At 44.9% G+C, this 14,400-nt stretch overlaps 1 protein-coding gene across 6 annotated transcripts in view; it reads right to left on the bottom strand.

Moving 5' to 3' along the window:
• The window catches only part of UNC79 (unc-79 subunit of NALCN channel complex), a 155,601-nt gene that overhangs the window by 39,801 nt on the left and 101,400 nt on the right, over positions 1-14,400 (bottom strand). For 5 of the 6 annotated variants that reach the window (XM_035106977.3, XM_035106932.3, XM_088672873.1 and 2 more), the window contains exons 32-34: positions 11,960-13,183; positions 10,418-10,525; positions 5,413-5,529 (exon numbers count right to left, since the gene is read on the bottom strand). In XM_035106977.3, coding sequence (XP_034962868.2) covers positions 5,413-5,529; positions 10,418-10,525; positions 11,960-13,183 — 1,449 coding nt within the window. The remainder of the gene's footprint in view (positions 1-5,412; positions 5,530-10,417; positions 10,526-11,959; positions 13,184-14,400) is intronic. The other variant, XM_035106960.3, reaches the window with a different exon arrangement.

Below are 14,400 nucleotides of genomic sequence, written 5' to 3'. Positions count from 1 at the left end.
TCATAAACTAAATATATATTTAAAAGAAGGCAGAGAATGCACTGAAATCGCAACAGCTTGGGTCAACACAAAGAGCTACCAAACTCTAGAAGAGCTGAAGTGGTCAGAGGATTTAGATTATATATGAACTTGGGAACTATATACAGAAAGAAATGGAATATGTTAAGAGCTGTAGTAGAAGGCAATGTCAAGGACACAGCAAAATAAGATCAAAGATGCTCACCACAATGCCACAGGATGCTTTAGATTTACATGGCGAATTTGCATTGCAGAAAAAGAATTTGAGGGTGAACAATTTGAAATGAAGTGTGAGAAAGGCAAACCCAAAAGTCACCTCCACAAAATGGAAGCTCTCCCCCCGCCCCCGCCCCATTAAAGTCATTTGTGGGGCGGAAAGAAAATAGAAAAGAATGGCAAACTGTGGCAAACTGCACCATTTCTGAAACAAGTTTAGAAATTATCTACGTTAAAATCAGAGGTAAAGCAGAGCAGAAGACATGTGGTAGCCAAGAAGTAAAGAAAACTAGCATTCTTCTTTTCTAGGTGAAATGAGCAGGGTTGTCACTAGCAGATTTGAGAGTCTGGCAGGATCAAACCCATCAGAGAATTGGAGGGAGGGGATGTTCCACATTTTCCAGGTCCATCTGGGTTTGGAATACTGCAATTTCACCACTGCCAATCTTGTGAGGCTGAGTTGGGCTCCTGAAGCCTGCATGGCACAGCTTGGCCCATGCCTCTGTCCCCATGCACTCATAAAGTCATAGAGTTGGAAGAGACCACAAGGGCCATCCAGTCCAACCCCCTGCCAAGCAGGAAACACCATCAAAGCATTCTTGACATGTGGCTGCCAATCCTCTGCTTAAAGACCTCCAAAGAAGGAGACTCCACCACACTCCTTGGCAGCAAATCCCACTGCCGAACAGCTCTTACTGTCAGGAAGTTCTTTCTAATGTTTAGGTGGAATCTTCTTTCTTGTAGTTTGAATCCATTGCTCTGTGTCTGCTTCTCTGGAGCAGCAGAAAACAACCTTTCTCCCTCCTCTATATGACATCCTTTTATATATTTGAACATGGCTATCATATCACCCCTTAACCTTCTCTTCTCCAGGCTAAACATACCCAGCTCCCTAAGCCGTTCCTCATAAGGCATCGTTTCCAGGCCTTTGACCATTTTGGTTGCCCTCTTCTGGACACGTTCCAGCTTATCAGTATCCTTCTTGAACTGTGGTGCCCAGAACTGGACACAGTACTCCAGGTGAGGTCTGACCAGAGCAGAATACAGTGGTACTATTACTTCCCTTGATCTAGATGCTATACTCCTATTGATGCAGCCCAGAATTGCATTGGCTTTTTTAGCTGCTGCATCACACTGCTGACTCATGTCAAGTTTGTGGTCTACCAAGACTCCTAGATCCTTTTCACATGTACTGCTCTCAAGCCAGGTGTCTCCCATCCTGTATTTGTGCCTTTCATTATTATTTTTTGCCCAAGTGTAGTACTTTACATTTCTCCCTGTTAAAATTCATCTTGTTTGCTTTGGCCCAGTTGTCCAATCTGTTAAGGTCATTTTTAAGTGCGATCCTGTCCTCTGGGGTATTAGCCACCCCTCCCATCATCCAAGTCATTGATGAAGATGTTGAATAAGACTGGGCTCAAGACAGAACCCTGTGGCACCCCACTAGTCACTACTGTCCAGGATGAGGATGAGCCATTGATGAGCACCCTTTGGGTTCGGTCAGTCAGCCAGTTACAAATCCACTGAATGGTAGCTTTGTCTAGCCCGCATTTTACCAGCTTCTTTACAAGAATATCCTGTGCAGCTCCTCAAGTGCAGCTCCCATATTGCCAGAAATGCTAACTCTTCAGGGACGGTGGGAAGGGTGGGGGAAGAGTGGGCAGTGAGGGCAGTGACATCATAGGCACACTACAGGCTCTAACAGCAGAAATGGGACTGTATGATATAGCAAACAAGACAGCAGAAAAATTAATCTGGTAAATCTGGGACTGTTCATGAACAGGAATCTTTAGTCCAATCCCAGGGTGAGTTATCTGAAACAATGCTGATCTCAGGACCACAGGTGTCCAAGAAGGAACAGAAAACTAAACCGATTCTGAATTAAACAGCCATTTCTGATCCATGTGCATCAACTAATCTTGTGACAGAAACATGTCCCTTGCTTTCTATCTTGGGAATTCTCCTAGCATTTCCTGCTTCATTGCAGAAGTTCCCCAAATGCATAATTTTGGAAGATAACTGCAGTGAAGCATCTGGTCTCTGTAATTTGCCAGGATCTATCATTCTGTAAAATCATCAGCCAACTGGGACATCCTGGAGGATTCTACAGAATTATGGAGGGGTGGGAAAGAGAGCCAAAGGCTTAATAAATGTTTAGTGTGGTTAGCAAAGATACGTTAACAGACAGACACTGAAAACCGTCTTCGTTTTGTTTTTAAACGACGATAAGGGAAGTATGAGGACAGAAGTCTTGATTATAAAAACGGCCACAATTTGTATGAACTAGCGGCCCAGCCTGACCCAATATGGGGTGAGGAACTTGCTGCTCTTCAGATGCTGTTGGACTCCAACTCCCATCAGCCCCAGCTAGCATGGTCAGTGACCGAGGATGATGGGAGTTGTAGTCCAGCAATGGCTGGCGGGTCACAGGTTCCCCTACCCCTCCTGTAGGGAACCATGTTCTACTTTAATGACTCGTTGGTTGTAAGTAGCATAGCTGCCTCCTGTGTGGGAATAAATTGAGCTACTATGAAACCAATGGGGAAGCTCAACCAAGTGAGGAAGAAGAGGTGAATGTCTCTTGCCCCAAGGAAATAGCTTTTGCTAGTGCACACAAGTAAAATCCTTGAGGAATACTTCTCTGAGTACTTGGCTTTTCATTTCCAAGGACCAAACTAGGCATGGGGGTAAGAGCTCCATGAAAAAGATCCTGCACATTTCTAAAGGCAAACAAACAACCCAGCAAAATGGGAGAGGGACAAAGTGGTGTTGTTTTCCTGGACAAGGAAATAGTAGCTCTGGGGGATGATTTTCATCAAGAAAGTTATGCAGCGGGGAAAGGGTTAACTCGCCTCCCCCAGCATTGTGGGCTGATCCAAATCTTTCTCTCTTTCACATCCACACAGAAGACACACCCACACCATGTACTTAGCACACATTTATCCTGCTTTAACATCCCCAAACTGCGGCCCTTCACATGTTTTGGCCTACAACTCCCATGATCCCTAGCTAACAGGACCAGTGGTCAGGGAAGATGGGAATTGTAGTCCAAAACATCTGGAGGGCCGAAGTTTGGGGATGCCTGGTCCAGAGATTCCTGAGAACTGCAGCTTGTTAAGGATGCCGGGAATGTTAGGTCTTTAACATCAGCATTCTTAACAAACAACGGTTCCCAGGATTCTCTGCGAGTGTTAAAGTGGTATAAGAGTGACCACACACACACACACACACACACATGGTCCTATTTGTTCTAATTAGCAGGATCTCATACACCATGCCTAGTTTCACCAGTGGTCATCAAGAGAGAGGTCTGAAATCAGGACGGGCCCAAGGAATTTGGCAGTTGATAGTAGGTAAGGTAAAGGACCCCTGGACGGTTAAGTCCAGTCAAAGGAGACTATGGGGTTGTGGCGCTCATCTCACTTTCAGGCCAAGGGAGCCGGCGTTTGTCCACAGACAGCTTTCTGGGTCATGTGGCCAGCATGACTAAACCGCTTCTGGTACAACAGAACACTGTGATGGAAACCAGAGCGCACAGAAATGCCATTTACCTTCCCGCCGCAGTGGTACCTATTTATCTACTTGCACTGGTGTGCTTTCAAGCTGCTAGGTTGGCAGAAACTGGGACAGACCAATGGTAGCTCACACCGTCTTACGGATTCAAACTGCCAACCTTCTGATCAGCAAGTCCAAGAGGCTCAGTGGTTTAAAGAATAGGATCACATCTCCTTGCCACTCCACGTATAGAAACTGACTGAACTGTCAGATTAATCTTAATTCAACACTGGTGTCAAGATAGCATTCTTGACCACACCTGCAACAGCAGGCCAGGTTAGGGGGACAAGGACAGGCCATTTAAAAGCAGAGAGGAATAGCTAGGAAGCTGAGGTGGAAGACTTGCAGGCTACTGTGCCTCATCATCTATGGTTGCCTCATTCTGCCTAAAGCGAGGGCTGCCCCTGCCGAATATAGAAGCAGAGATATATGAAAGCAAAAGCAGGTTCTTCAGTGTCCATCGATCCAGCCATGCACATCCTCAGTTTAGATCAAACTGGTGTTAGATCTGTGGTGTTGGAGATTTCACAGAAGAAAAACAGTGGCTTCCCTATCAACAAGATCATAGTCTTTCCGTTGACTTGGTTTTAAGCCAGGCTTCTTTCCATAGAATCATAGAATTGTAGCGTTTCAAGAGAATCACCTGGCTTTTCATTTCCAAGGACCAAACTAGGCATGGGGGTAAGAGCTCCATGAAAAAGATCCTGCACATTTCTAAAGGCAAACAAACAACCCAGGGGAAGAAATGGAGGCAGTGAGAGATTTTACCTTCTTGGGCTCCTTGATCACTGCAGATGGTGACAGCAGTCACAAAATTAAAAGACGCCTGCTTCTTGGGAGAAAAGCAATGACAAACCTAGATAGCATCTTAAAAAGCAGAGACATCACCTTGCCGACAAAGGTCCGTATAGTTAAAGCTATGGTTTTCCCAGTAGTGATGTATGGAAGTGAGAGCTGGACCATAAAGAAGGCTGATCGCCGAAGAATTGATGCTTTTGAATTATGGTGCTGGAGGAGACTCTTGAGAGTCCCATGGACTGCAAGAAGATCAAACCTATCCATTCTTAAGGAAATCAGCCCTGAGTGCTCCCTGGAAGGACAGATCGTGAAGCTGAGGCTCCAATACTTTGGCCACCTCATGAGAAGAGAAGAATCCTTGGAAAAGACCCTGATGTTGGGAAAGATTGAGGGCACTAGGAGAAGGGGACGACAGAGGACAAGATGGTTGGACAGTGTTCTCGAAGCTACGAACATGAGTTTGACCAAATTGCGGGAGGCAGTGCAAGACAGGAGTGCCTGGCGTGCTATGGTCCATGGGGTCACGAAGAGTCGGACACGACTAAACGACTAAACAACAACAACAAGAGAATCACCTAGTCCAATGCCCTGCAATGCAGGAATAATCAGCTGTCCCATATGGGGATCGAACCCGCAACCTTGGAGTTATCAGCACTGTGCTCTAGCCAACTGAGCTATGCAGTGGAAGATTCTACAACACCAGCAATTCAACACAGCAAGCATACGCAGCCACTGATTAGCCTATGGGACCAGAACGATGGAAGAGAAAGGAAAGGGGAAAGAGAGGCACAGAGGGACACAGGGATGGAGGGTGGAAATACTTACCAGTGTCCCATGTGCTGATATTATGAGGGGCACTAGACTGGTGTTCCAGCTGCCTCTTCATTAGCTGGTTCATAGTGAGAGCTCCCAGAGATCCCCTCTTCATTTGTCGGAACTGAGCTGCAAGTCAGAAATGGAAGAGCTTCAGGATGGAGGAGGTTTTCACTGGGCACATATTTTAAACTGATCTAACCCACATCCTCCCCTACTAACACATAGTTCAGGATGTAACCATCCTTCGACTTTTTGCACTCCTCTGTTTTCTACAATACAGTCCTTGGCTAAAAAATAAAAGAATACCTATTTTAGGATAAAATACATTCCGAAATGAGTTCACTGAGTTGAAATACATGTTTAAATATGATTTCTGGAACTGCTTATGCAGTAAAGATTGAGACATAGAATAAGGAACTACAGAGAAGAGGGGAGGGAAGTCGAAGAAAATTTTGATGTTTTAGATTTAATTTTTGTTGCAGAAACATTGTAAAGTGAAAAATTGGATTTTATTTTATTTTTAAAGAAAACAAGTCTACTCCATCTTTTGCAAGACAGTCCTTCGGGAATATTTGAAGAAACTGATCGCTGGATCCAGTGAGATTTTTGTGTGTGTTTAACAGGGAGAAATGGAAAGTACTACACTGGGGGGGGGGATATGAAAGGCACAAATACAGGATGGGTGACACCTGGCTTGAGAGCAGTACATGTGAAAAGGATCTAGGAGTCTTGGTAGACCACAAACTTGACATGAGTCAACAGTGTGATGCAGCAGCCAATGCAATTCTGGGCTGCATCAATAGGAGTATAGCATCTAGATCAAGGGAAGTAATAGTACCACTGTATTCTGCTCTGGTCAGACCTCACCTGGAGTACTGTGTCCAGTTCTGGGCACCACAGTTCTAGAAGGATACTGAGAAGCTGGAACATGTCCAGAGGAGGGCAACCAAAATGGTCAAAGGCCTGGAAAAGATGCCTTATGAGGAACGGCTTAGGGAGCTGGGTATGTTTAGCCTGGAGAAGAGAAGGTTAAGGGGTGATATGATAGCCATGTTCAAATATATAACAGGATGTCATATAGAAGAGGGTGAAAGGTTGTTTTCTGCTGCTCCAGAGAAGTGGACACGGAGCAATGGATTTAAGCTACAAGAAAGAAGATTCCACCTAAACATTAGGAAGAACTTCCTGACAGTAAGAGCTGTCCGACACTGGAATTTGCTGCCAAGGAGTGTGGTGGCGTCTCCTTCTTTGGAGGTCTTTAAGCGGAGGCTTGACAGCCATCTGTCAGGAATGCTTTGATACCCCGGTAGTGTTTCCTGCTTGGCAGGGGGTTGGACTGGATGGCCCTTGTGGTCTCTTCCAACTCTATGATTCTATGATTCTCACCATTCAGTGTTCCATGTGGAAAGGGAGGTGTTTGGCTTATAGACAAATCCAGCAAAGAGAAGGCTATAAATGGCCACCAGTGGCTACCAGCCATGATGGCTATGTTTTCCCTCCAATACGGGAAGCAGTATGTCTCTGAATAACAGTTTCTGAGGATCTTGGGTGGAAGAGTGCTACTGTACTCATGCCCTCCTTCTGATCTCCCCATAGGAATCAGGTTGGCTGCTGAGATGTGAAAACAGGACGCTAGTTAGGTTTTTGGTCTGATCCAGAAGAACATTAAAAAAAAACATTTTTTAAAAACAGAAGAATGTAAGAAACTGTGAACATGTTCCGAAACCTGGCCCCCAGAGTCAACTCACTCTGGGGACTCTGCTACATTAGTGAAAATAAAACGTTATAAATGCGTTATAATGCTGTGACACCATATGGCGCTGTAGAGCTGAAATCGGAACTCTATTAAATTTCGCATTGTGAGCTTTAAAACTTTTTTTTCCCAGAGCATTTTTATAGTTGTGTAGTTGCAGCCTTGATGAATCCCAGGTCAAACCAAATCAGCCTGATTGGGTTCGGAATCTAGGATTTACCTGGAGCCCTAATGAAAGTAAAATTTGAAGAGATTGTGTGGTTTTGTTTGGAAGGATTTGGTTTTTGGATCCAAAGCAAGCATTAGTACTGGTCCATGTCATCTGCTGGCGAATGTCAGACTGAACCCATTTCAAAAGTATTTCAGTTCAGAGTGTTGCCCTCGGATGCCCTTGTGCACATTTCGCTTCTTTCAATACCCCAGACAACATCCTGTCTGACCTGCTGGAATTGATGCAAATTCTGGTTCCATTTGATATAATAGGATTTGATTATGTGCTTTTAAAAGGGAAGTTTCCTGCAGAAAGAAGTCTTTCACATCCAGTTGGGAACAACATAACTTCCATCATCTCCAGTGCGATGGTTTAAAATGAAAGCCTTATCAGTTTATCAAACACTGAATTTCCCAATGAAAGAACAGCAATTAAAATTTCAGAGCAGACATTATTGCTTGGGGTGCAGATGAGAGTTGAAAACATAGGAAATTGGCTGTTTTGAAATTGCTCCTTTGCTTTTATAATGGAAATTAAAGCTTCTCTGCGGCATATTATTCATTATCAGAACACTTGATTTCGGTTTCTGGGAGTTACTCATCTGATGTCTCAAGGACAGCTTTGACTATTAATATTGGAGTGGTTATTCTTGTAATGGGAGGGGGGGATGAAAGGATTCTCTAATATTTGAGGTGCAGGTGGGCCAATACAGCACAATATGCATGTTTCTGACTATATGAGTTTTCTCACATAATATTCTATACATGTCCGCGTTATCAGTGGCTTTATAAAATTAATCTGGCATTCTCTTTCCACCGTGGAGCCATTTTAAAGTGGCCATGCATGGCCCAGAAAACTTGGAACAGTGGTTTATTTATTTCATACAATTTATTCACTGTTTGGCTGTAAAGAACCTCAAAGCGGTTTACAAAAGATAAAGCAGTAAAATCATTATAAAAAAAAATACAAGCCTACTTTAAAACATACAAAAGTCAACCAATAAACCAGATTAAAATTGCCTCAGTTATGACAAGAGAGGGAAACTGGATCCCACCAGATCCTTATCTCTCCCCCCCCCTTGAGGGCTGCGTTTGACAGGTGTGCCCAGCTGTCAATCACCGGATGTCACAATGATGTTAGGTGACCAATCTTCCCCTGCATAGCTAATCGTCAGTGATTGCAAAGAAACATGCATGGTGCATCTGCAATGCCCGACAATCATTCGAGTCATTCCATATCAAGTGATCCAACCATGTCATCCAATTTTCTTAATATTTTGTATGTTTGTTGAATGATCAAAACTAAGTTTAAATCTAAAATTTTAATTTTTTTATCCCATCCTGTTTGTTATGAGTTATGAGGGTTTGAAATTTTTTAAAAATTGAAAATTTTGGCCTTGCCAGACTACACTAAAACCTTAAAAGCTCAGCCCATAATTGAGACACGTCAAAACTAAAAACACCAATCTCTTCAGAACTTCATGGGCCTTAATATGATATGTCACATGTCACATGATGGATTTACTTTAAATGTCTTATTGGGTTCTATTTAGGATAAATGGGTCTTCTTGGAGTAAAATATAACAGAATAAACAAGACTTCAAACTGTAATATCAGTTACTTCAGGCATTTCTTTAGAAAGTTGTATCTGAAAAGCTAGTCAGGCTCTTCTTTTAAAAAAGTGTTTGAAGTGATAGCTTGCTATTGCATGATAGAATTAATACTTTGAAAGAATTCTTGTTAGTACTTCATTTCATGAACATTACAACAAAATGAACATCAAACAAAATTATGGAGAAAAAAACCTTGCATATGAAATGGGTCTGAAAACATTTATTTTTCCATTATTTATACTTTACCCAAACACTGAGCTTTTAATGTTTTTGTGCAGGTCAAAATTGTCAATTTTTTGAAATTCCAAACCCTTATAACTCACAAAAGGATGAGATAAAAAATTAAAATTTTAGAATTCAACAAGCGTACAAAATATTAAGAAAATTGGATGACAAAAAGTAAAAAAGTTGGATCACCTGATATATGGAATGGCCCATCCATGCTTGCCTTGACAATCCCTGATGCTCTGCTGATTGCCACACGCCATGCCATAAACAGCAAACACAATGCATTAGGGGGAAATGCTTGCAAAAAAAAAAAGTGTGTATGCTGATGAATTTTCATGAGGACTTTATAAAAGAAAAAGCTAACCAATGTGGAAATATGGGGAACTTATGATTGGAAAAACAGGGAACTGAAACTGATTTATCCATTCCCTTCTAGTATGCCTTGCTCTTAAAAGGTAAAGGTAAAGGGACCCCTGACCATTAGGTCCAGTCGTGACCGACTGGGGTTTCGCGCTCATCTCGCATTATTGGCCGAGGGAGCCGGTGTATAGCTTCCAGGTCATGTGGCCAGCATGACTAAGCCGCTTCTGGCAAACCAGAGCAGCACACGGAAACGTCGTTTACCTTCCCACCATCTACAATTATCCTCTTGTAGCCTTAAAAAGGTAAAGGGACCCCTGACCATTAGGTCCAGTCGTGACCGACTGGGGTTGCGCGCTCATCTCGCATTATTGGCTGAGGGTGCCGGCGTATAGCTTCCAGGTCATGTGGTCAGCATGACAAAGCCGCTTCTGGCAAACCAGAGCAGCTCACGGAACACTGTTTACCTTCCCACTGTAGCGGTACCTATTTATCTACTTGCACTTTGACGTGCTTTCGAACTGCTAGGTGGGCAGGAGCTGGGTCCAAGCAACGGGAGCTCACCCCATCACAGGGATTTGAACCGCCGACCTTCTGATCAGCAAGCCCTAGGCTCAGTGGTTTAGCCCACAGCGCCACCTGGGTCCCTTGCCTTGCTCTTACAGACTGCCAAAACCACTCCCATTCTCACGGAGTCAATTAATCAGCCTGGCCTGCACACCGTGCACATAAAGGACCAGTCAAATGTAAATTAGTGTAGTAAGGTGATGCACCAGATGGCAAAACCGTACGAAGAAGCTCTCAAGTGCTGTAACAGAGTTCCTCTCCTCAAAGCCAGGGGGAAGCTTACTTGACATGGAAGAATGGCTACTCATCTCTGGTACACCTGCTTCAAGTGTCGGTGCAGAGGCTGACTCCCTTGGCATTTCGAGGGTTGAAAGGACTTTAGCTGAAGCATCTGCAAAGAGAAACAGCGCTTGAAGCTCAGATTCTCTTTTTGGCCTTCAAAAAAACCCAGGGAACGCTTGTTAATCAACCGCCCTTTCTCAGTCTAATTTCCCCCACCCCCACTTCGCCCCAATACACCACTTGGCTCTACAAGTGATGGTTTGGAATAAATGAGACACTTTGACAGAAGGGCTCCCACTTATTACAAATGACTTTTGAAATGAGATTTGTGCATTAGGAAAACATCCTGAAGTACTTTACTTTATGTGAGCACTTGACGTTCACGTCTAGGAGGACGATAAATGCACCCGACTCACGGAAACTTCTGCACAAGGACCTATCTTCCACCCCGTCATTGGCAGAGATGTCCTAAAAGGGGCGTAATAGAAGGGTGCAAATTGCACCTGTTTCAAGATGCCTCTCCCAATATTACAGTATGCCCATGAGCTGAAATATGGTTGAGAGGCCATTGCGGTTGTAGCACCTTTAAAAGAGATCCAATTGGTCGGAAACCAGAACAGGGTCTTCTCTAAAGGGGCACCCCAGCTCCGGAATTCTCACCCTCTTTTCTGCTCGCCAGACAGAACTATCGCCTCTCCCTGCACATGCTGTCCTGGAAGTTCTCCCAACTCCACAGAGCTGCTTTGGAGTGCATGGAGGCGCATGAGGGGGGAGGAGAAAGGGGAAAGGTCCATTATGGTGGAGCCGAGGTTCCCAAACTTATTTGGCCTACCGCCTGGTGGTAAGTGTTCACAACAGATGAAACACGTACAAATATTTTTTCTTCATTTTTTTCTTCTCTTCTCCGATTCCTTTATGCCTCCACCGCCCCCTTATTTTTATTCAACGCCCCCCCATTTGCACCCGAGGCTACTACCACCCCCACCCTGGATTGTTCCAGTGCCCCCCAGTGACGGTATCGGCCACCTTGGGGAATGCTGTGCTAGAGGGACCCTCCTGCTAGTGTAAGTGAGGGTGTGACTCTGCAGAGGAACAGGCAACGCTAATCAGAGTGGTGCTGGCTTGATTCACAATGGTGACAGAACCTAGGGAAACTGGGACAGGACGTGTGTGTGTGTGTGTGTGTGTGTGTGTGTGTGTCATGTGCCTCCACCTCTCCTGCCAGTTATCACCTTCTCCTTCTCTAATGTAAGGGGGAATCTTTAGGAAAGAGGTGAGGGAAATGGTTGATGGGGAACTGGCTAGTACCAGGGGGGAAAGCCCATTGTGAGCTATACTCAGATTCGAGGGGGTCTGAGCCTGGCTCAAATTGAGATGAGGCCTTTCATAGTGGGGGAGCTCTTACTTCAAATTCCCCCAATTGCAAATTCACCCCATTACCGCTGGGAAGAGCAATGTAAGAAATTCTCTCTTTCCTCTAACACAGTAGCAGGAAAAGAACATACATATTTTCCAGGTGGGTTGACCCACAGCTTCTGCTTACCTGACTCTTTCTGCTCCCCCAGCTTGTCTAAGATGTTGAAGGTAATGTCAAGGTACTCTCTCTGGATGGCGCTCACTGCAATCTTCCTCTGCTTCCTCTGCCTTGGAACAATCTGGATCTTAAATTCCGACTCTTCGGCTTCCTCCTCCTGCTTTTGTTCTGTGCTTTGCTCCGTATCAGATTCTGCACCGGTGTCTGGCTTATCACTTTCCGTTTGGACCTCAGAGTCCTCAGGAGCCTTGATGAAGACGCTTTTGCCACTTGAACTGGGCCCAATCGGCTTAATCTCCTCTATGCATAAATCAAAGTTATCGTCAATGGACATCTCTGGAAGGGCAAAGGACTTCTGCAGCATATCTCGTTTCTGCTTCAGCGTGAGGGGGCTGCCGGGGGGTGCCTCGTGGACTTCTTCTGGCTTAGCTAGCTGTTCAACATCTTTCTGACCTTCCAGAGGAACAGAGGTGGCTTCCTCTTCTGCGAATGACACGATATGGCTTGATACAGAAGGGAGCACATCTTTGGAGCAATCTTCAACACTGAACTGCACAAGAGGGGTCGCGCTGAGGCTGAGCACAGAGAGGCTGGTGGGACTTGATGGAGATGAGGGAGCCATCTTGCCGGAGATGCTGTCATTCCGCTGGCTTGGGAAGTCACCATCTTCCTCGTCGCTTTCCACTATCCTGAGAGGAGGGAGCGGTTCAAAGACCAACGAGTCGCTGTCTGAATTGGAGACCACCGACTGCTTTTCAGGTCCTGAAGTTGAATCAGAGGAGAGGTCTATAAGGTCCAAGTCCTCCTTTGGAGGAGAGCATTTGGCTGGGGAATCCACTTTCACTTCGTATGGCTCCATGCAGTTTAACCTGACTTCTGGTATGATAGGCCTCCGCCTTGCTAGGGTTCTTTCTGGGACAGCAGGCGGGTTCTCCTTCTCCCCTCCGTCTCCATCTTCTGTCTTGGTGGAGGAATTTTGCCGCGGCTGCCCGTACTCGTTCTGCCTCAGTGCTGCAGAAGTGGCGGGAGGCTTCTCTAAGTCGCAGTGGTCTATGCACGACTTCCGGCGGTGTTCGTCCAATGTAAACAAGAGGGAGTCTGCATTTCCTATGTCAAGCGATTTTTGTTTTAGTGAGCGCAGTTTCTTCTTCTGAATGCTTTCTTCTCTCACACAGCGCAGAATGTTGTCTTGCAATACTCCTGTTTCTCTATATTCAGCAAGTTCTATTTCACCTGGTTGAAACAGGGGGAAAGAGCTAGTACCATGCTAGTCACTGGCATTTCCACCATTCCCCCCTTGCACCATTCCCCCCTTGCACCATTCCCCCCTTGCAGTATTCCCATCATTAGGCACTATCGCATTTTAGATGCAAATCCTGGTGTTGATTTCAAAATTAAATTAGAGGCATGCAAAATTAGTTCCACACAAGACACAGCAAAAACTTTCTGGCAGTAAGAGCCGTTTGACAATGGAACAGTCTCCCTCAGGAGGTTGTGGACTCTCCTTCCTTGGAGGTTTCTAAGCAGATGTTGGATGGTCATCTCTCATGGATGCCATAGCTGAGATTCCTGCATTGCAGTGGGTTGGACTAGATGACCCATGGGGTCCCTCCCAACTCTACAATCCTATGACTCTGTGATAACACAGTGCTGGCTCAAGACTGGCCCAAAATGAGGTTTTCTAGAGTCACTTTCATAAAACATGGGAAGATATTTTTAAAATCAATTAAGAAACAGTACATTTAGAAAAATTTGGTACTGAAAGAAAGAAAATCAATAGTGAGCTTTCGACTGAATCTGGCTCCAATCCAGCTGTATGAACAAGAGAGAACTTCTAAGGTGCAATACATTTATGACTGATTCAGCCAACAGGTTTCAATTACAGTTTTCACCAGAAGCACTGTAAAACCACATGTTCTGTTACAAAATGATCGGGCAGGCTAAGCAACTACTTGAGCGCTTTGTTTGATGAAGCTCTGAAACTGAAATACATAGGGCTGAATAAATTAGAATTGCCCTTCAGATGTTGTTGGACTCCAACTCTCATCTGCCCCAGCCAGCATGACCAATGATCAGGGATGATGGGAGATGTGGTCCACCTACATCTGGAGAGTCAGTGGTGCCTTGCCTTCCTTTCTCCTCAATCCAGTAGTTGCACACCCATAACAGCTAATAGCGTCAAGTGTAAACGCAAGGTCAATAGCACCCCGATGAGCATTGTATGGAGCATCCAAACGGGGGAAAACTGACAAGGACAAGACAGGACAGAACAGCACTCTCAAATACTTGAAAGACTGTTACGGCACCTTGAATGTCATCTAGTCAACCCCCTGCTTAAGTGCAGCGTCTGCAAATACAAAATGAACACCCAGCTCCAAGGGCCTCCTGGCAGTTCCCTCACAGTGAGAAGTGAGGTTACAAGGAACCAGGCAGATAGGGTTGTTCTTAAT

The sequence above is a fragment of the Zootoca vivipara genome, chromosome 1, assembly GCF_965207765.1.
Source record: "Zootoca vivipara chromosome 1, rZooViv2.hap1.1, whole genome shotgun sequence".
NCBI classification, from domain to species: Eukaryota; Metazoa; Chordata; class Lepidosauria; order Squamata; family Lacertidae; genus Zootoca; species Zootoca vivipara.
This window is presented reverse-complemented; position numbering and strand designations above follow the sequence as displayed.